This window comes from Stegodyphus dumicola, chromosome 3, assembly GCF_044657685.1.
Source record: "Stegodyphus dumicola isolate Sdum_Otavi_A_Nest chromosome 3, ASM4465768v1".
NCBI lineage: Eukaryota > Metazoa > Arthropoda > Arachnida > Araneae > Eresidae > Stegodyphus > Stegodyphus dumicola.
Genome location: NC_140770.1, coordinates 202819580 through 202843910, shown reverse-complemented (window position 1 = coordinate 202843910; position 24331 = coordinate 202819580). Strand labels below are relative to the sequence as shown.

Genomic DNA, 24331 nt, shown 5'->3' with positions numbered 1-24331 from the left:
CAGTTGCACCATATTTCAAATATAGTTCATGATAACAAAGAATCCTAGTGAATTCTCAGCTCTTCGATATCAGCTCAGGTGTTTTTGAGAAAACGTATCTGTAACGAATCTGCAGGGCCATGCATCGGTCATTAGAATTGATGATGAATTAAAACAGCATTTTTAACTTTAAAATAGAAACTTCAATTTTAACATTATAAAGTATTATTTTTTATATTTTTAAAGTATTAAAACATTATTTATTTTAGCAGTCTCATTAATGTTTTGCCGATGTCTATTTCATCTCTTAGTATATTATCTTTTCTGCGGACAACATTCTAATAAGGTTTCTTAAAAGTAAAGGGGCTCATTTTAAACCTTAGTTTATTCTCAATTTTTAACTAGAAAATATCCAGCCACGAGGTGTAACGCTAAAAAGGGATAATGAGGAAATTTAGATGTAGTGCCGCAGCATTTGAAATTGAATTCTCGATACTGTATTTTACAACTAATTGCGTAAATTCAAAGAAACGTTCATTCACGTCTCTTTTTCACCTTCTGCAGTAGCAACACAAAGAAAACTCTGAAATCTTTTCCATCTCAAAGAGAAATTCTTCCTTACCGTAATCATAAGCATGATTTGATTGATATTTGCATTTATCACTAGAATGATTCGAAAGAGAAGAAATGCATAACAAAAACGTGACACTGTTGAAATCTTGCAATTTTTTGGATCATTCATTCATCGAAAAAGCCATTTTTTGCATTCAGCTCAGTTCTACGTGACAATAACAATGTACTATGTTGGGATTTCTCACTTGTTAAGAATTTCGTCTTTCTATCCAGGAGATTCATGTCTATCTTCAGATCACAGCAAGTATTTCTAACTTCAGTTACTGAATTTTTAATTTACTTGTCTCTACTTTATATTAAATCTTCTAAATTTCTTTGCTAAAGTCTCAAGTTTTATATTACATTCTTGTATACTTAGCTTTTTATTTCACAGATAGATCGTATAATTACAGGAAATATGGATATTCATAGGATGGAAAGGATTGTCAAGCAAAAACAATATGCCAGCATGTGACTTTTTATTTCTTTAGATGCCAAAATGTTCTGTAGCATTCAAATTGCGTTCATTTTTTTAGATTTTAAAGTATTTTTACTCGTACATGGTTAACCACACCTCTCGATACATTCCTTGTTTGATAAAGTTTGTTGATAAAGTTTATACCATATGGAATCCTGATGATTTAGAATTAACTTAAAGACTTCCTGGCCCTATAAGACTGACACGAGAATTATCGCTTCGTCTAAAATATTATGACAAAGTACTAAAAAGATTGTAAATAACATTTTTATTAACCTTCTGACCGGCCGGAGTTTTCGCTAAGAAAGCACAATTTTTCCAAAACTACTCGAGAAAAAATTATTTTCTTGATTTTGATATAATATTTTTCTGGTATTTTATGCCTGGATTTGTTTACTTCTAATACATTGCGTTAATTTTTTTACATATTTTAATATGCACCTATATATACGTTCTTACAGATATCACAAAAAATATTCTAGACCGTATATATACGGCCTTGCCGGTTAAAGGGTTTTAAATCTTTAAATGAACTGAAAGCACAAATGCTCACAAATAAACTCCATCACTTGTGGGCATTTAAAATAACAAAGTTAAACAAAATTCTTATTCTAAAGTTTCAAATTAAAGGTAGCAGAGTCGGAGAATACATAATTGACCTATTTAAACTGGCTGAATATTTTAATGGCGCGTTTTAATTGTAGGGTAACAGAATGGATGAAGCTGGGATATTCATTGGCAGACACGGGCCACAGAACGTAAATCGCAGGCGTGGCTGCCAAAAACTGCATAGTGCTAAAACTTTCAAAACCAGCTCATTCAAATTTTCTACCATCTCTTACATGCGTACGGGTTCGTAATAGAATGAATGCACCCAGGTTCGATGACAGGTTGATAAAATTTAGTTTATCAAAAGAAATACTTCAGAGTCCTGGAACTTTCCACAGAAATACTCATAGAGGTGTTCTAGAGTACAATCGGTAGTTGAACTTCAGATTGGCCTCCTAAACAGTATAGTGGTTAACGTCGCTGACTACCGTGCTGAAGGGCCCGGGTTCGAATCCCGGAGAAGGCATGGATGTTTGTAAATGTATAGTGTCGGTGCGGAATGGCGGCACTCTGAAAATGCGGCGAGCCAAAACTCCTCTCGTGTGGTTTGGTGGAAGAGGAGAGGGGTGGGAGACCCTCGGACACGTCCCCCCTCGGGGTGCTCTCCATCAAAATTGGGGGCGGAAGGTGGCTAAAGCGCACTGCCACCTGAACGGTGCTCAAGGTTATTGCCAACGGCAAGCGTATTCTAGTGCTCGTTGCCATGAGGAATTTCGTGGGCTTGGGCTGACTACGTCAGACAAGTGAGCATTAGCAACAACAAAAACACACTTCAAAGTACTAAGGACGTTAAACACAGCGCAAGCAAAGCGCATTTAAAAGGAGAAGCTTCCAATTTTTCCAAGTTGCTTTGAATTAACAATTCACAACTACTAGTGAGGGTAGATGCTCTCTCCGGCCTAATATAGTTTTAAACCGGCCGCCGAGATATTTCTAGTACTTTCTGCTTCTCGAAATTACTGGAAGATAAATGAGGGTCACATACGGTTACGGCTAATATAGTAACCAATTTCATTTATTCAACTACAATACCTGTTACAAAGATACAGGGACCGGACCAAAATATCGCCAAATGGATGCAAAGTTTGGCAACTTTTGGCGATTTTCCCCTAAATCTGGAACAAAAATTAGTCGTCAGAATCACTGCCTGCTTAACGATACCTTGCCAAATTGGCCAGACATCCATTTACTCAACGATAAATAGACTGCCCCTGTATCCTTATTTTTCCGGCAGCATCATCACTCTAGATTCTCGGGTTTACGTTATACTGAAAAAATACAACAATTTCACATACGTTTTTGTTAAATTATTCGTATATGTACAAAATTCGTGACATATCTAACTTGTACTCGGGTAAGGACTCCAAAAAGGCGATGTTACAGTAAAGGTTTAAATTATAAAAATTGGTTAATTAACATAATACACCTTACATTTGTCTCCACCAGAATTTAAATTTATTAAAAACAAAAGGTTTAATGACCTTGAATAAGATTTTAAAATCTAAATGCTTGAGCCAAGTTTTACAAAATATCATTTAATTTAACATTACATTTAAATTTATATTTTCACATTCTTCGAAGAACACTTTTCCAGCTGATTTGATGTCTCGCGGATTTCTCCTAAACATTTGTTTGATTCATGCTGGTGGGAAGAACCGTTTTCCACTGCTGAGAGAATCGTCCGATTGTTGGCCCATAGGTGAAATTATAAGGAACAAAATCCACGATATTGATTCTGAAAGGAAGAAAGGCCAAATTTTATCAAAAGATTAGTTACCAAGGTACACAGAAACTTTCTTCAGTTTTCATTCGATCTTAATTTTAGTGGCTCGGATATCGAGATTTGTTAATAATATCAAATCGTAATATAAGTATAGAAAAAGAAGGATTTAACGTTAGAAGAAATTATGGATGCTGATGTAATAATAATATGAGGTATTGTTCTGTTAGCAAGACCGAATTCAGATATTACCAAAAACTAATGATCTGGCGAAAAATTCGGAGCATAAAAATAATCGGCAAAATATTTACGATATGGTTAAGTTGAAGAAAAATAGAAGGGGAAAAATTACGTAACACATATTTGTAAAATTAGATATTTTCAATGTAACTTAAACAACTTGTCAAGGAAATCGGGGAGGGCATAAAGAATAACGCGAAGGCATGCACTTCGGATATCGTTTAAAGAGCCTGAAAACATTTGCTTTTTAGAACGCTGCTGCCACCCCGTAATCTCGATTAAATTATACGCTAACTAGTTACGGTCAGTGCCACCTTGACGTTTACTTCGCCGTTCCGCATTGCCCCCAGACCTTTTAATAGTTTGCTAAGACAATCAGTATCGGAATCGATAAAATTATATCTATGGTTAAACAGAAATGTTCAAATCCGGCCTCTTTTTATTCTTTAGTGTCTCTTCCCAAAAATTTCAATATATTATAATGCTATCATTAATATTTTCTTCAAAAACTTTTAAGCAAAGTTCTAATAAAGCGGTTAGCACAGCTATTAAAAAACATTTTTTTGTTTCCCGGCAAATCCCCCCGCATAGACACTGGGGCGGAAGGATACGACCAAAGTTGTTTTTTCTACACGAAAACAGGCTTTCGTCTATTTCGGCATATTACCAGTGCCTCCTATTTTAAACTACGGTCTAGACCATTAATGTACGGCCGCATAAACTTCCCTTACTCGTGTAACTGTTGCAGTCAACAACAATGCAATGTTTCATATCAAACTAATACTGACAAAATTCAATGGACATTAAATCTAAACACTATGCATAAATGAAACAAATTGCCGTTAAAAACTGATTCTCCATCATTCAAACCAATTTGAGAATGCAATTTTTTCTCCCTTTCGGCATGTCATATCTTTAAATTTCCAAATTTCCATTTTAGTGCTTCCTTCAAACTGAAGTAGAGTTTCGCTTTATGGTATGGGTTTTTTTTTTTTTTTTTTTTTTTTTTTTTTAGTAGTAGTAAATATTATAACGATTTCAAAAGTAAGCATTCGCGACTTCATATGAACCAAGCTCTTGGTGAGTTTAGCAAAACATTTGGCGGCGGGTCCGGTTCCGATGACATAACAGGAGAAGAGAAGAATACATTATGTGCAGAAGATATGTTTGCCTCCTAAAAGCAAGACCGCACACATATGTACACTCAAAGATGAAGAAGGGATTACTTGCGTAAAAACGCGTATAAATGAAAGAATAGATAAATAAGAGGTTACATCGTCAATCTTATTGCTTGGGGATTCTGTATTTACACGAAGATTATATTACACTTTTCATCGTTAGAATTATCACGTAGGATCTCAAATGTTACTTAATATCTTACGCGAAAAATATTGGATCCTTAAAGGTAGGAAAACAGTTCGAAATGTTTGAAATATTGTATCAAGTGTCAATGGTTTAAGTCTCAATCGTGCCCACCAGTAGCCGAGCAGTGAAGTCCCTGAACACTGGTAGTTCCGACCTGGATTCTATTCCAGGTGAACAGGCTAGCTGCACGGGCGTTTTCGCGGTTTTCCTCATGTGTAATGTGTATTCGAGTCAGTTTACCTTAGAAAGTCCTCCACGAAGGCATCCTCCCCTTAAATAAACCAAAAAAAAATTAAATCTCAATCATTAACGGCAGATCCAGCTAAACTGCTTGCAGACAGAGTTAAAAATGCATCTGTGTTTGAGATTGTGGGAACAGATTTAACAGGGCACTTTTATGTATAGCATGGTTACAAAGTATAGATTCTTTTTGTTTATATATGCTCTACACTGAGCTCTATACTTGGAGGAAGTTTTATCGCTGTCAACAGAAGCATTCCTGCTTTCATTTAGACGCTTTACAGCGAGACGATGAAGACCTAGATTATTGTACTGTGACAATAGTACAAATTTTATATGTCTTACAATTACCTAAAAGAAATAGAGTGAGGAAAAAGATAAATCGATTAGCTGAGGTTCAACGTATTATTTGGAAATTTCGTCTTCATGCAGCAGCCTGTTGAGAAAGACTTGTTAGAACTGTTAAGAGCTCCTTAGAAGACCTTTAGGAAAAGCTGTCATAACTTACGAAGAATTTGCGCTCCCGACATTTAACATATTGATCAGAAGATGGAAAGATATTTTCATTAACTCCAGCCATGTTCTTAACCAATAAACCGAAATCAGAAGTTACAAACGTCGACGAGGCAACAATTTACGGAAAAGAATAAAGTATCGTGCTAATTTAATCGAAGATTTGAGATTACGCTTTAGAAAGGAATATTTAGGGTAACTAATCCAAAGTCATCACTAATCCTATTTTTAAGAAAATTGTCAAACAGTCAAATATTCAAATTAATTAATAAAGTCAACTTGTCAAAAAATTAATAAAGTCAACTTGTCAAAAAATTAATAAAGTCAACTTGTCAAATATTCAAATTAGCGACATAGTCCTAGTGAGAGATAATTTCAGGAAGCGCTTAGACGGGCTTTTAGCCAGATTTATTGAATTATTTCCGGGTAAAGTTCAGTAAGAACTGTGAAACTAAAAACACAATAATATGTACTAATTCGCCCTATTCAAACAATTTTTCCTTTAGAAATTCGCAGTTAAGACTTGTCCATGGAGCCTGTTCCTAGAAAAGATTCTCCTTCATGTGACTGAACACCACAACCGCCGGATATAGATGATGACAACTTTAGAAAGTCTCCAAAGACTATGACTCGTTTTGGTCATGCTGAACGAGAAAATGGTTGTATATCCAACGTTTCATGAACTAATTAAATTTCCTGCAATTAAACTATGTTTTCATGTGTCATACTATCTCTTGGTCTGAAAAAGTAACAGAATAGGTAGCTTTTATCGAGGAAGCATCGGGTAAAAGCTACCTATTGTGTTACTTTTTCAGAGCTAGGGACAGGCACATGTGAGGAAGATATGTAGTGCGTTACAGATATTATTTTTATGCCCATACAAAATATTAATTCAAGAAATTAAGGATAGTTTAGCTTAGAAACACCTTGATGATATTTTTGTATGTGTGAGATCCATGAAAGTTAATGATCCAAAATCACCATGAAATAATTAGTCCAAGAAGAGTAATACAAAATCATTTTGTGAGATACAGATTTATCAATTCTTTACTCATAAACAACATTTGCAAATATATGTATCCCCATTAATCTGAATACATTCATTTTTAGAACCATATAACCAGTGTTTGAATATGAATTTGGTATGACTGAATAACGAGAGAGCCGGAGGTATAAGTTATAGTATATTAGTTCTAGAAGTCATAGCATTTGCTGCCTAGGGTCACATCTGTACACCTGTTTACCTTAGAGTATTTACATACAATTCATGCAAAATAACAGGGGCAAGCCGGATTATGCTATTAAGTCCACAAATCCCGGGCTCCGAAATAAGCCTAAGTGCTGGGAAAAAAATTAATAAAGTTAGAAATTTTTGAGATCTGTTACTGTAGTTAAGATGCTTGCAAAATTTAAAAGAAAATTTTCTTAAAAATAGGAACTTTAATATTTAATAAAAAAAAAAATACTTAAAAATTAGGTCAAAAACCGCATTCTGTTCTTCGAATTCTACAAAGTCCCAGTTTAGACAATGCTGATGACACCATTATGAGCAAAAGTAAAATAATCTTCATGAACAGACAGCCTAGTCATTAAAAGGAAATAAGAAATTTTTGCGTATTGCTTTAAATTTAACATTTATTAGACTGATTTTAAATACCAATATTTATCATAATTGCAACAAAAAATACAATAATATAAATAATCACAGAACATCAGAATGTACCATTCTCTTATGAATTGTTACATAATGCCTTCTTGAAAAGTTTTTCTGACATAAATCACATCCATATCTTTGAGGATTCAAAGCATGACGTTCAGATATATGACGTTTCAAAGTTTGTTCTGAATGAAACTGCCGTTTACAAAATGTACAAAATGGTCGGTAGTCCATGGTAGTAACCAAACTGATTGAAATATTATTTCCACACAAAGTATCAGACCCTGAAACAAAATATATCTAATATTAAAAATTTGGAAAAATACAATTTTAATAATTAAATCGAAGATTATGATTAACAAACAAAACAACATTTTATTACTACAATGGCTTTATACATGTTAATAAAGCACAGAAACAAAACAATTCTTCTTCAAACATAATACAGGTTTAGGTTATCCTTTTAGATGTTTAGTTAGCGACAACCAGAATTCTTTATGCATAACATACAGAATGATGAAAAGCATTACAATACATCTTAACATATAAACAACATACAGAGAGTTCACAAGTTATTTCAAATATGAAATTTGAAATAACTTGTGAACTCTCTGTATATGAGACTTTTCCCCAGCTTAATAAAAAGGGAGAAATAATTAAGAATAACATTAATAACACAAAGAAAAGTTCTTAAATTCATGGGAAAATTAAATTACACTCTCAAAAATAAGCATGAGTTCATCTAATACCATTCATTATTTCAACCTTTCAAATCTAAAAGTACTTAAAATATACATATCTCATCAGACCAATATAAATTATGATGTTCATAATAACTTCACAACACTCTCTCTCTTTATATAAACATATATGAAAATCTCATTTTACATGACGTGATTTTTGATTAAAGGGATAGGAGAAAATTTTAAACATGTAAATATCTACAAGAAAATTTAGTACTTTAATAAAATTATTTAATAAAATATGAAGTTAATTATGTATAATTATTTCTACTTTATATACATATTAAAATACAATAAAAATATTTTTTATTGTTTTTTTATTAGCAAAACGTGTTGTACATAAATCAATTTAACAGCAGGGGAAGGGAAAACTCTGTTATGATAGTATTTTCTGCTGCATCTATTACAGCACATTAAATTTATATTTAAATTTTGTTTGAAAAAGGAAAAAAAAATATAAAAGTTAAATACTCATTGTAGTTAATTTTAAAACATGCATATGATATGTTTTCTGCACTTGAGAATAGAATTCTTTTGAAGAGAGAAAAGAACACTGTATTCAGAATATATAAAATAATCAAAATCTGTAGAGAAAGTAAATTTTTGATTAATAGCTGATACACGTACTGCATAGGTTTAATGAAATAAAAATATTCTTAGATACACATATCATTATTTTCCTACATTTGAAAGAGAAGTATATTAATGCTTTCACGTAACTATTATTTTTCAATAAGGTGATTGTGTTTCATGTAAGCTTAACATTAATTAGAAAAAACTAGTAATATTTAATCAAACTGTTTTGTGGCACATATTCGCATTATTATTATTATTATTATTAATCAGTGAAGCATTATACAGAATGAGCATACTTGGATTATAAACTTCTGTTAAATATGTTATCTTGATGAAACATCAAAACAATAAGTAAAAATATAACACAAATAACCTACAAAAATATAAAGTAATTAAAATACTATTAATTTTTCCATTTGTATACATATCAGTTTTACATAATTCCCACCCATATCATCTACATTCGACATATAAATGATAAGAAGTATTTTACTGCGCGTAAGAATTCTGAATTTTACTAAGAAAAATGTGATTAGATGATGAAGTTCTAATTATTTCCTTTAAGCTGTTATGTTTTCCTTGTACTGCTGATTTTTCATTTATAGACAAGTGAATTTCACATTACAAATTTGTTGTAAATTTCAAATCAATCAGTTTCCATTTCAATCTATTTCAAATTTAAACACCTCTGATCTATTTCAAATTTAAACACCTCTGATATTGTATAAATGGGAAGGGGGAGAGTTATTAATTTACTAATTTAAAAGGAAAAATTATGCATTTCCAAAATATTATTTGTGGAACGTCTTAAATAATTTCTGTTACACTTCAAAATGAATACGATAATCATGCTGTAAAAAATTTTAATTTCTAGTATAAAAATGATATATAAAACAGACCCAAATAGCAAAGTAATCTTTAAAAAAAAAATTTGATATAAATTATTATATAAAAAACAACATTTAGTTTAACAAAAATTTATACATAACCCAGTTTCATATTTGCATATAATACACCTACTCAGTTTTTAAATTTTTAAATATACAATAATATAAATAATCACAGAATTTCTATTTATCTTTGAGACACTTTTCAATAATAAATCTACACATAACTTCATTCTATACATTATTTTTAAAATACTTACATCACTTGTTTACTGACTGTAAAAACAATACGGTTAAAAAATATATAATCTACCTATTTTTTAAAAACAGGAATAAAATAATTAAATAAAAATAATAATTTTAAGAATACAATTTTTGATATATATATAGATATATAATACATGTGTGTGTGTGTGTAAATCAAAATTTTAATTTGAATTAACAATAGCCCCTTAAGTCTTCATTTTGATTTGAGTATTTCCTCTTTCTATTCTAAAATAGTAATTATTCATAAACTTTTATGCACCATGTCATTTCTAGATTAATCTCTCATATGACTTTTAGATAATGCTTTAGATAAGGCAAAAATAATTTACCTTCAGCCAATAATAATTTTAGATCATTGTTAATTATGAATAAATGAAACCAAAATTGAAATCCACTCTGAATTAAGATTTCGCCCTACGTTTCTGCTCTTCGGCCAAGCTAGACTGCTGCTTCTCTTCTTACCGCAAAGCTATCAAAAATGAAAATGTTTCGAAACGGACAGGATTAGTGTGCCAAGTTATATGTGGCCACAAATGTCAGTTAAATATTAATTTTAAATCTCCCATGACTACTTTCTGTTAAATCTGCCTAGAGTGCTATTCTTGTTCTTCATTATGGGTCTTCTATGTATGCTTCAACATCAGTCTGCATCTGTCATTTTCAATTTATTACATATACATGTACATGCATGTGTGTATATATATATACTATATATATATGGGGGGAGAGAAAGAAAGATAGAGAAAAACAAAACATGAAAGACAATTTAATGGGTATAAAGCTGCAAAAAAGATAAAGTACGTGATATAGGTTTAGGTCTTATATAAATAAATCTAAATATATACCCATATCTATCTATATCTACACATATATATATATATAAACATCAATAAAATAACGAAATATGTTTTTAATTATAAATAACATTAAAAAATTTTCTATAACTTACACTTCCAAGCTTTGGCCAATAGATCCTGCCAAAGTTTGAAACCTACAAAAATTTATCATCACCTTTGGGCTTCAGTCAGCCAGTTGAATATTTGGTCAAGCAAAATTAGACCGAATTGGAAATTATCTTTACTTCATTTTTAATAATTCTTCGTGAAACGGATGACAATGTTCTTTTTGGTAGATGAAAGATATATTTGATACTTAATGAATAAGTACTAAAAGCTATTACCAAGCAGTTTATACAAAGTAAAGAAAGAAAATCAAGTAAGTGTTTAGAGTATCGGATGAAATTTGATGTGGTTTAAGCCAACTGTGAAAAAAAAGTATGAATGCATACTTTTTTTAAACAGAAGTATTAAAGTTTATGCAGCAGTTATTTCCTCTGGAAAATGAGTAAAAATGTAACTTCCTATTAAATGCTTCACAGGGCAGTACAAAATTAACTTAGGTGCCGATGGATCTAAATTCTCATACGATGATGTAATGAATAAACCTAATGTATACTTCCGATTCCAGTAAAATATCTCTAATGGACTGCAGATGCATACATCAAACCCAACGATCAGCCAATATTTGATGTAGCTTGCGGGTTAATTTGCACCGAATCTCTCTCTCTCTTTTTTTTTTAATTAATAGCCTTCTAATATTGAAAAAATATTCAGATTTCTTTAATACTGAAATAGTTAAATTTTTAGATCATTTGCCATAACAAAAATTTTAAAATATGTCATTTCAACACGATAGGGCATCAAGGAAAGCAAAAGCAATATGCTAGCTGAACATCTTTTCTCTTTACTGGAAATGAATGAGAAACATAAACTCAGTAGCTTGGTTACCATGGTCTTCAAATTTCACTCTATTAGACTTCTTTCAGCAAAGCAATTTAAATCCACAGATATAAGAAACACAGCTATTAAATCTACTAACTTGAAGGCAGAAGATACAAGCTGAATGCAAAAGCATAAATGTCAAGCAAGTAGAAAACAAGGAGATGCATTAGGTTTATGTGCAAGCATTTCATCCTTGCTGAAAATGAGCATTTCGAATTTTGTGTGCAATATGGCCACTTTTCTTTAGAAACATTGTTTCAATGTTGAAATACTTTTAGCTCAGCTTCGGTCACATTACATTATCTTTTAGGACATGTTCCGCGTGATACAAAAGTGCTTGGCAGTAATTTTGTCAAGCTCTGCAAATTGGAAATCACTTTTTTCCTTTTCATGCACTCCTTAGTTAACCTAAACGGAAGAGAGTTCTTCTCCTTAAATAACCATCAGCTCTTCTAAACGTGTCTCATCATAGAAAAATACGTGAGCTTCGTGTATAACCTAGTCCTTTTCAAGAAACTGCATTTTCCCCCGCTAATCTGAGACGATTTTACAATGCAAAATTCCGAAGGAATGATGCCCACCAGCAGCCGAACGGTAAAGTCGCTGAACACTGGTAGTTCGGTCTGAGGTTCGAATCCCGCGAACGGGCTGGCTGCATGTGTGTTTTCGTGGTTTTCCCCATGTGTAACGTGTATACTAGCCAGCTTCCCTTAGAAAGTCCTCCACGAAGGCATCCTTTGGCGAGATAGCCCTCGAGGCTTTGCCATAATCACACACACACTGAAGAAATGGTAAATGACAATACTTGATATAATTTTTTTAAAGATAAAGTAACTTACACATTGCATATCAACTATCATCGTGTAACAACTGTATAACAAAAAATGATCAGACAAATAATTACACAAATGGTTCATATAAGACAAAGTCACTCAACGATACCTTTTTTTTAAACTTTTCACATGAAATGCATTAATAACTCAGAAGTAAAAGTAAATTCTTATGACTTTTTGTAGTTCTTTATATGAAGCTAAAGGTACTACATTACAAAAATGCATACATAGTTTCATGAAATAATAATTTTAAAATAAAGCATAAGATTTAATTACTGATATTGATTTATAGCTATTATTTAATTACGGCTTACATTTTTTGGTATTTACGTGAGTATGTTAATTTTGTATTCAGTATCAGACTGAAGAAATACAAATCAATTAGGAGCACAGAAATTAAAATTATAATAAGATTTAACACACACTAAATAAAACAGTTCCTATTATAAAATACACAAAAGTAAATTAAACTTTCATCTTAAAACTTTGTGCACTGCATATAACAATATTAGATACATGCAAATAAAATTTTTATATAAATTTTAAAAAATCAATTAATACACAAAGCTATGAAAAATTGAATACAACATATTTAAATGAAAAAGAACAAGGTTTTGAAACACATTACCTTTTAAGAAATTTTTTAGAATTACTCCAATTTGACAGTGTGCAAAGATTTGTACTCCCCCCCCAAAAAGAAAATATTCACAAATTATTAATAAATAAAACCATATTTCCTTTAAACAATTATTTTAAGACTTCCTGCTTATTTTCAAATAAGATCATTTGTATTAAGAAACTGTGAAATATGTTCAAAAATATATTTATTAAAAGAATATTCCTCTACTTTAAGAAAATTTGGCCTTTTTCATTTCTCATCATTCCCAATTTCAAATTACTATAACAACCTGCAATACACAGTGAAACCTTGTTTCATGATATTTTGTGATAGCATAATTTTAAGAAAGAAACAAAAGAAATGGAATGCATGAAAAATGCTTTTCAGTGACATGCATTTAAAGTGGAAAACAAGAAACTATAAAATAGTACTAATTCTTAATGGGTGGGACTGAAAAACTGAAATTTAAACTATTTCATTAAATTTATTTAGTTTAGGGGATTTACTTAGTTTGATTAATAGTTAGTTTTTAGTTTAAGCAATTTTTCCTTCAGAATTTTTCTTTCAATTTTTCACCCACTAGAATGCTAATGAGCTAATGCGCATGTATTCAGATTTAAGGTAGAAAGAAGTGCTATTTATGGGAAATGCATTGTCTTGGGTCCTCCTTGAAAGCTATGATGGTTCGTCACGTTTTGCGAACTTGTCCGATTGGATTGTCTTGCTCCTTTTGGTACTTCTCTACTTCCCCTTTCTCTGTTTTCTCATCTGAGATTTTCTCCACGTCCGGATTTCTTTATATCAAGTGCCCTTGGGCTTTAATTCTGGAACCGGCAATATTGCTCTTCGCAATAGCTCCGTCAGTTATAAAATCTAACGTGTGTTTTGACTCAACATCCTGTCCTTCGGACTCACTTAGGCATTTCAACACTGGTATACAGCTTGCTCTCTGCAAGCTTAACACGGCAATAGTGGAAACCGGAATGGTGATTTTAGAACTTGTTATGCCTGCTTGAATATCACGGTGTTACTTTGAATTATTAGGGATTTGATTCTGTAGCACTGAATGCTTCTAGTCATTAGGCTTGTTTCCTCTGGCTTCTATGAGCCTTCCTATGCAATAAATTATCCTGTGAGCTGTTAGGCTAATTTAATATACCGTAATTTCCGGAAAAACGCTGTGGCGTTTATGTGTTTAAAACTTAAATTTTCAGCGGGTGCGGCGTTTCTACCCATTTAGGTGCACTAAAAATAAAATGTTTTCTATGATGGTCATTGTACATAGTTTGGATGGCCTTGCCATTGTGCATAGACTGGTGCTGTTCCCACACAAAAGACCACTCAGTTGCTTTTTGCGAACGTTATTTTGTTCACATTCTTTCCCTTGAACGGACCTACATGCCTTATTCACCCTAAACGAGATCTCAGAACAATAACATTCTTCTCCCTTTCAAATCACCATTCTCATCAGTTTGAACAGTCTCTCTCCTCTGCCATTCGATGAATTTTCCAGGACCCATTCTCTTCTCACCCCTGCCTTTTCTGCAATGCACGACTCCACCTGCCTCGCAATAAGGAACTCTGATGCATTTCCTCTTCAGCATGAATTGATTTTTCTTGGCATTCTGCCAGATACAGATCCCATCCGTTTGGGTACAAGTACTTGTTGGATAGTTTTTAAGTAAGAAGGGAGCAGAAAATTTTTGAAAATGTCACCTAAACGGCTCAGAAACTATAATGCTGGTTTTAAGCTTAATGTAACTTCATGTGCTGAACAAATAGGAAATCAAGCAGCAGCTCAAGAGAGTTTGAAGTGGACAAGAGATGTATTCGACATTGGAGAACTGAAAAAGAACTTTTTAAAAATATACCACAACAGAAACGAGCCAAAAGAAGTGGTACCGTAAGGTGGCCGAATCTAGAGGACGACCTTGCAAACTGGATAAAGGAGCAACGAGGAAAAGGAATGGCAATTTTGACTGTAAAAATTCGCTTACCAGCAAAATTTATAGCAAAACGAACGAACATAAATTGTTTCAAAGGAGGTGTAGCAGATTTATGAAAAGAAAAAATATTTCTGTGCGTACTAGAACAACAGTCGGGCAAAAATTACCAATGGACTGGCAGGATAAAAAGGCATCTTTTCTAAAATATGTGACAGATATTATTGACAAAAAAAAAAGTTCTTCGGTCACAGATAATAAAATATGGATGAAACGCCGTTAGCTTTCGACTCTCCTGCAAACAGAACAGTTGATAAACTGGTGCAAAAACTGTATCTGTGCTTACGACGGGGCATGAAAGAACGTCATTTTCACGTGTGTTAGCTTGTACCGCAAACGGTGACAAGTTAATGCCGATGATCATTTTTAAACGAAAGACTATTCCGAAGGAAGATTTTCCTAATGACGTAATTATTTGTGCAAACGAGAACGGCTGGATGTGTGAAACAATCATGCATGAGTGGCTACAAAAAGTTTGGCAGTGTCGTATGGGATCTTTTTTCCAACCAAAAGGGTTATTGATAATGGATTCCATGCGTGCTCATTTACTTGAGTCAGTGAAAACCAAATGTCAAAAATTGTCTACGACCGAAGCAATAATTCCTGGTGGTTTGACAAAAATCTTACAACCGTTAGATTTGTCAGGTAATAAATCCTTCAAAGCTGAAGTCCGAAGGCGGTGGAGTGTTGGATGAGTGAAGGATTGCATACGTATACCAAAAGCAGTAATTGCGTAGAGCATCTTATGAAGAAGTTGCAAAGTGGATAGGAAGTGCGTGGAAATCGGTAAAAACATCGTCAATAATAGCAGGGTTCATAGAAGCTGAAATTATATCCTTAGATAAAGAGACTGTAAACCAAGAGGATGAATGTGACGATCTGGAAGACTTGGACTTAGATCAGGATTTACTAAATCTTTTTAATTCAGATAGTGAAGAATCAGATTTTGATGGCTTCATATGATGTATAGTTTGTTGTAATTCCTTTTGTAAGTAAAATTTAAAATTTCCTTTTGTCATCCAAATTTAATATTTCGTTGTTGCAACATTTTTATAATATAGTCAGAGTATTAAAATATGGACTTCTTTAGTGGGTAAATATAAGTATATACGTGAAGGTAAATATATTTTCCACATTTCTTACCTTTAATTTATTTTTTAAGTTATGGTTTCATTTCATGCATTTTTCTTAACTGGTATGCCATATATCAGGACTTAGGTTGAGATTTTGCATCTATACGGCCCACGACGATGTCCCGCGCAATTTAATCTATTGCGGCGTTTCTGTGTAATTTAAATTTTTTTCCCGCCATTTTTCTCGAGTGCGGCGTTTACGCTGATGCGGCCTTTCTTCCGGAAATTACGGTATTTTAAGTTCAACGTTACTTGTTTTGAGTTAAGGCAGAAGTTTTGGCTTATGTAAGCCCAAATGAGGCCATATGTGCAACTATTTGATTGAATAAAGTGTTCTTTACACACTTCTTCTGACTTTTCTGTTGTACTAAGATCTGGGGATAATTCCTCATACAGTCTTTTAGTGCTTGTTAGTTTATGCTACCCAACAGACCAAGATTCTATAAAACAAAGCTGTTTCACTCAAGTGTACTAATTTTCATATGCAATTTTTATAATAATTAATTACACTTAATGATATTTAATAGCATTCCTATAATATATTAGGTATTTATTCCTTTATTAACGTATATCAGTTCACACACAACGATAATTAAGATCAAGTTATGAAATATTTATTATTTGTTAGTTGTATGTTCCACATTTAAAGTACGATGAAATTTGTGTGCAGTTTATAGTAAGGAACTGAGTTCGCTACACGGGACACTTTTTTGTCTTTGCACATGCTCGCTACGCGACAAACAATTTTTATGTTTCTCAAAGCAAATTTTCTGGAAAACACTTTTATTTTTATGAGTAATTTACATAATAAGAAGCACAATATAATTTATTTAAAATTTGGCTTCCAAAAGAATTATGCACTAAATCTCATTTTTGACAAATGACTACAAAATAGGCAGTGTTTCAGCTTTTTGTAACAATATAATGTATGACATACTTGTTGGGAATTATTTGGATACTCCAGAGTAAAAATCGCAAATCTATAACAACAAATAAATGCAGTCCTTAAGCATACTAGACAATGAAAGAAAAGTAAGTAATAATATAAAAAATTAGAGTAGGAAGAGAAAAGATGAAAGAAATGGGTAAAAACATTAATGCTAGATTTAATTAAATTATGATAAAAATCACCAAAGAAGAGACTGACTGAGATAAAATTCCCTCTTCACTAGCATTTTACTGTATAATCTTTACACATTTAGAAAACAAATAACATCCATCTCTGTACTTAAAAACAGAAGCAAAGCAGCTAATTTTTTTTAGTCTCCTCTCGTAACAAATCAGATTTTTATAAAAATTTTAATGTGTCATCATAATACACTCATTATTAAAAACCACAAGACAATGTTTAACGATATTAATTTCACACTGTCTTAAGCTAGCCTGCCCAGATTAGCAACATTTGTACAAATATAAAGAAGAAAATAAATTTTAAGCAATAATTTATTTATTTGATGATAATATGTTTTCTTTTAATTATATACAAGAAATACAACTTTAAAAGTTAATACACATAACAGATAGTTTATTACAATGAAGGGATTTCACAAAAACATCTTTCTTATTTACTTTAGCAAAAATTAGGCAGGTTTTTACCTTATTCACACCTTCCTAAACCACAGAATTAATTAAAAGTTACTTATTTTTATAACCCTGAAGCTAAGGGACAAGGTGAAAATTATGCATAAAAACTGATCTATGAAAAAAAAAAATCTAAAAACTATTATCGACTTACAAACCATTGCTGTATGTTAACTTAATACACTGAAAACCAAATTTAATTACTAGACAGCTGTTTACGATGCTATATTTCATTTAAATATTTTTTAAAACCAGATGAATCTCTAATAAATTGTAACACAAATGCCGAAGAAGTATAAACTTATATTACTTAAATAAAAAGGGACTTACTGATAGAAAACAGAAGTTTTAAAAATACAGAAATTTCATCCCTTATAGATTTTCCCATTTTATTTATTTAAAGCCAAATGTAAGTACTTGGTTTGTAACATATAAAGGATTATATCTTCTAGCATTAATATTTTGCTAGCAAAAACAAAACTACATTTTGAAATATATAATGAAATAAAATATTTATGTTAATAAATATGAAATAAAATGTTTGTATTAGTAAGCACATTTATATCTGCAGGTTTGTTAAGCTTTTGGAAAAACTCTTGAATTTGTTTTTTGTATCACTTGTAGAATAAGTCCATGCAGAAATTTGCTCCATATGAGTTTACATAAGTAATGATATTTGAACACTTTCATATATGAATTTATACTTCTATAAGCCCATAACAGCTTCGTTTGTTTCAGCATTTTGTAAAATGTAATGTTAGTTAAATTCCAAACTGGCTTTCAGGATTTTATTTATTTAAGAAATATCGTGTTAGCAGTCTAATATGAATGGGCCCATTATTCAATCTTTGGATGCTAGATAAAATCCAATCAGCCCCTTAAGAAGAGAAACTGTAATGTGAAAGGAATTACATCAAAAATTTCCAGTAAACAGACATGTTAGATAATTTTCAATCATTTCATTTCTCGTATATTATTTCTCTGAAAATGCCATAATCGAATTTCATGCCATCCTGCTTATTCTCCTGACCTTCTCTCTACCAGAAACATAGCCAATAAAAATGCACAATTAAATATTCTTAATTCTAGATTCATAACTTCATTTTTCAGGCAGAATAAGTTCTTGCTAAATAAGAAGCATCGATTTTCAAAACAAGAGTTTTTTTATGCCGATATAGCGTGCAGCTCACCCATTTGCTAAATGTTTTAATACTTATAAACAGTTATTTTATTAAGGGTTTCGACTGATTTCATAAATATTTTTATTAAGTATATTGAGTATTTAAAAAGGGTATAAAGCACAAACCAGTTACTTACTTTTCTCATTTTTTTAAAGCAGTTCAGATAATTTATGAAGCCTACATTTCTATGATGAGAATTTCATAGTCATTTTAAGTGGAAAAAACTGCTGTTGATTTTCTATAAGAACATGATCTTTTAGGGAAAAAAAAAAAAAAAAAAAAAAAGACATGAGAACCCTAACATTTGTGTGGCAGTGACATGTATGAGAAATTTAGATGGGATAGAGGTGGAGAATGCGGATCAGTCTTTTGTTGTTCCCGGAGAGTCTACCATGTCACACGATCCATTCGACAAGAATGTTTTTTTTTTGTTTCCCATTACACAGATCTAAATCAAAGGATGAATTCCAATCTGACTTGCAAAACCTTGGAGCTTTTAGTATTTCTTGTGAAGGAGATCCCTATGGATACTACTGCAAGTCAAAAAATACCCTCTCTGACTGGTTTAACTAGTGTCGTGGAGTATACAGTTCTACTGTGAAATCAAGACCTCAGATGCAAGCTTCTAATGAGAGTCCCATGGCAGATAGACGAAGCTAGATTTGCAGGTCACAGAAAGTATGATCAAGGTTGAGTTCTAAGGAGCAATAGACCTGCGATATCTGAAGACAGCACTACCGTAATTGACAATAACAGAAAACACGGTGCAAGAATTGATGGTCCATTGGTATTTGCCATAAAGAAGGGTTCAAACTGTTGATACTTCTATCAAGTTGATACTTTATACTTGCATTAAAATAGAGCTACCTTAATACCAATAATACAGTGTGAAGTTATCACTGGATCCATCTATTATATATCTATTATCACTGGATATTTTATAATTTGTTTTATACATTCTGATGAATAGTCAGCCTACGCAAATTTAACAGAATTCGGTTACCATCATCTGACAGTTATTCATCAAGAATATTATGTCAATCCAACAACAGAAGCACATATGCAATCAAATGAAAGATCTTGGCTTGACGCAAAAGTGCAGTTCTTAAAGAAAATAAGAGGCATATCAAATGAACACATTCACCTAGACCTCTTCTGTTGGAAAATGCTGAGAAAAAGAGAAAATGACTTCTCATACCTCTTTTAAGAGATGTAAGATCTGTATATGAAAGTTAGGTTAGATACTTCTTTCTAATACTACTTCCCTAGTTCTGTATTTTTTAATACATATTACCTTTATACATGTATGCTTATTTTAATGTAATAAGGTGTGTAAACTATATACTTGATTTTTTAATAAATTTTGTAGAAAAACTATTTACACATTTTGTACCACTTTTTACTGGGGCACTGTACACTATACTGGTAGCAGCTTTTTAATAGATGATTAACAAAAGAACAACTGAATAAAATAGGACACTTTTTTAAAAATAAGACTTAAAAAAATTGCAGATTTTTTAAAAACAATTTGGCTATTTTACATGTAACACAATTTAAAATCAAATATAATATTTAGCTATGCAAAAAACGTTTAATATCTCTTAAATTCATTTACTATCTATTCTAAAACACAAATTACACAGTACTAAGCTAGTAATTAACCATATGCTTAATAAAAATCTTAATTTTATTCAAAACATCAATGAATACAAATTTAGCAGTTATCTCCTAATACATCAAGACATGCTGTGATCCAAGGAAAGACAGTTGAAAGACAATACTTTCTAAATATTTTGCAATTCTGTTTCCATTATTAAAAGCAAATATTTATGAATAAAATACACAATTTTATAATTTGTTTTTAAATTTATTTAATGAATATACTTCTAAAACCAGAAGTGTGAATTATTATCATTTAAAGATTACATTATTTTAATTTTAAAATGTCCTTTATCACTACATTCTGTCAATTTAAATATAAATAACAAAAGATATACTTCATGAGGAATTCCCTGTACTATATTCATATCTCAAATCTGATTTAAAAGCACATTTGCAAGAATAATACAAAAGTTAAATTACAAATGCAAAGGATGAAAGTGTCAAAAATATGATATACCATTTACAAATTATATTATTTAATAACCAAAATCATTATTTAGACAGAATTTTTTTGTCGTGCATATTCTAATAAATGACATATAATCATTAAACATGCATCATATAACTCTTAAACAGAGCAAAAGCACCAGAGCACATGCCATTTTTTTATGTACATATGATGTATAGGTTTAAAAAGATTATAAATCAAACTAGTATATACAAATATAAAAAATTTTCGTCATTATTTGAGGTATCAAAATCAATGATTTTAAATATTATGCACCAATCTTTTATGCATTTTTAAATACCTCTTTCTGTATGTTTTCCCACATACATCACAATTCACAGAGTTACAAATTCCTCCTTGACAATTAAGCATATGGTAATTAAAAACACTTGCTGTGAAGCCTTGATGACATGTTGGGCATTCCTTGGGAGATAATCTTCTAAGAATGGCAATCAGTTTTTCATCATCTGCTGATTTTGAACATGTCTTTTGAGAAGAATATACCTGGGTTATAGTTCTAGTCACTTCATTTTCAAAATTATTCAGATGATTTAAATTTGGCTTCACATCCTCAAGTTCAGAACTCATATTAGGTTGATATGATGCATAATTTACAGATGTTTCAAAATGCAATGAATGGCCTAGAAAATAAGTTTTGAGGATAACACATTATTAAGTTGATAATATATGAAATATCCATTCATAACTTTGGAATCAATTAAATACATATATATATATGTGTGTGTGTGTGTGTGTGTAAGTCTCATTATATTTATCATCTTTTCTCATGTATTTTTCCTCTTTTCTTAACTAATTTTATTATCCGAAAACCAAGAGCAGAAAATTATGAGAGTAATTTAACTTCCGAACAGCACGGTTACAGTAAGAACGTAATAAATGAAAAGTAATCATGGATAAACTACTGATAACTATCAATATTATTTCTTAAATTGCATTTCAATTAGCATACATAGTAATATTAACATTATAGTATCTGATGAATATAGAGCCAATATCTGATGATAATTTCTGTGCTGTGTCCAGCTCAATTATCTTGTAAAGCCCAAAGGCACCTCACAGAAATGAGTCTTGACTGAAGTTAATTAGAGGGACATCAGAGGAACAAAGAAGAGGATGGAACAAAAAGCTTAGATTTTGCAAGATTGAACACATCAGCAATAGATTAGATATAAAGCCAAACCACGTGCTTCCTCAGTGTGAGAACACCTGCCACGTTTCAGTAGCTTAATGGGAAACAAGCACAAAATACTTTCAATAATTTCTTCAAATAATAAATGCCCAGTAAAATAAAATTGATGAAATGTAAACACAAATTGAATATGCAAAATAAAAATAATAAAGAGAATACAGTTTACCAATAAGAGCTTAGAGGGAAAAAATATAAACAAAAGAGGAAGGAGAAAATTATGTGTATGTATTTAAAATTTTCAGAACCTTGCACTAAGCTAGGTGAAAAAATATGCAAGGAACAATGTATTTTCAAGATTCCCCAAATCATAGATCAGAAGATAGTGATTCTTAAAAACTCTAAAGATTTATATGTCAATTAATTATTAAAATACTAACAGATGTTTCAAAAATAGTAAAAAAAAACATGTATACCTTCACATAAGTGAATAAACACTACAAAGTAACTAAATCTTTTTAAACTTAAAATTACCAAACAATACTGATGTATTTTTTTTAAATAATTTAAATTAATAATTTTGGAATTTCTCAAACTAAGAGCATTTTCTTTCTAATACATTAAGATTAAAAAACAATTTGTTTTCCAAAATTTTCCAGATATGTACAAATTATACTGGAATATTTGAAGGTTTTTGCTATTAACATATGTAATTTTTCCAAAACAAGCAATAGCTATTTAAATAAGCTGCAACAGCTGCTCTTCAGAATATGAGTCATTGACAAGCTACTCTTCAGAATATGAGTCACTGACATCAATGCATTTCTGTCAATGACTTGAAAATATTACTTTATTTTCATTAATATGCTTCTTTTAGATATGCATTTAGATTATGCTTCTTTTAGAAAACATTATATTTTTAAACTGAATATAGTACACTTCTCTGTAGCTATAACTCCACAGAAAAAATTTAAAATTAATTTCATCTTAACTGCATACCACCATAAGTAAGAATTTCCAAGGAATACAATCTAAACACCTCTCTCTATACATAAACAGAGAGAAAGAATTCAAAGAGGAACATACTTGTCTTTATAAGTTCACAGAATGGTTCAGTTCTGTGCCACTGAAGGGAAGGACAGATCTGCACGATATATTTTTGTGTTTCAGCTAATTGCTAAGGATTACATTTATCAAGCTATCTGTTGAAAAGGGGGAAAAAACAGAAAAAGAAATGTTCTGCATCTCTGACTATAATAGCTGTAAATTCATACATAGGCATATGTGAGTTTTCTTTAATTCACTCTTATTTCCACCTTTAAAAAACATGGGTGTTTCCTGATTTTCAAAACATTCTCTAACTTAGAAGATGCTTAAAACCAAAAGCAAGAGTAGCTATATAATGAGTTGTACTTCTTCTGCCTTGGTTTGCTCTGCTGTTAGCTGCATTAATGACAAGGTCACCACATTAAAAACGTATGGAATGTTAATAGTCCATACATAGGCCCATGCTCCGGATATGTTTGTCAAACAATCACCAAAATTATATGCAGAACACCAAACTTAGTATATCAGAAGAAAAAAGACTTTTAAAAAGACGAATGACTGGCTGAAAATAAAGTTATATCTTTCACAGTAAACAGAGATGATTTCATCATCTCATTCATTCATTTGTCACCTGACTTCCGAGCATAAAGGTGCTCTGTCCCCTCGCTCGTCTCGTGGAGTTACTAGGACTAACACGTGGCAGCTTTGGTATCGACGAAGCAATTGTGCCATATATGCTTATCGCACGAAATCACTCTGTGCAAATAATTTCTTGTGATTAACAAGAAATAACTTAGAACTTTGGTCATTCTGCAACCAGAGTACGCTCCAAGCTTGCGTGTCGGTGCTTGACAGAGGCACTGGTTGTATTCATCGGAGATTCCACCTATTGCACAACCGGTGCATTGCGGGCAAAGTAGCTCTTCGATTTTTTGTTTTTTTCTCCTGTTCCTGCGGTCGATACTCTTTTTGAGTATTACATGATACACAATGACAGATCATTTTAAGGA

At 31.5% G+C, this 24331-nt stretch overlaps 1 protein-coding gene across 2 annotated transcripts in view; it reads right to left on the bottom strand.

Annotated features, from left to right (window-relative positions):
- Positions 1-3368: 3368 nt before the first annotated feature.
- LOC118204383 (uncharacterized) overlaps positions 3369-24331 on the bottom strand; it is a 281241-nt gene continuing 260278 nt past the window's right edge. The window contains exons 5-6 of one of the 2 annotated variants that reach the window (XM_085813771.1): positions 7480-7697; positions 3369-3413 (exon numbers count right to left, since the gene is read on the bottom strand). In XM_085813771.1, the coding sequence (XP_085669897.1) occupies positions 3384-3413; positions 7480-7697 (248 nt within the window). In that variant the 3' untranslated portion in view covers positions 3369-3383. Of the gene's footprint in view, positions 3414-7373; positions 7698-24331 lie in introns of those variants that run through there. The other variant, XM_085813773.1, reaches the window with a different exon arrangement.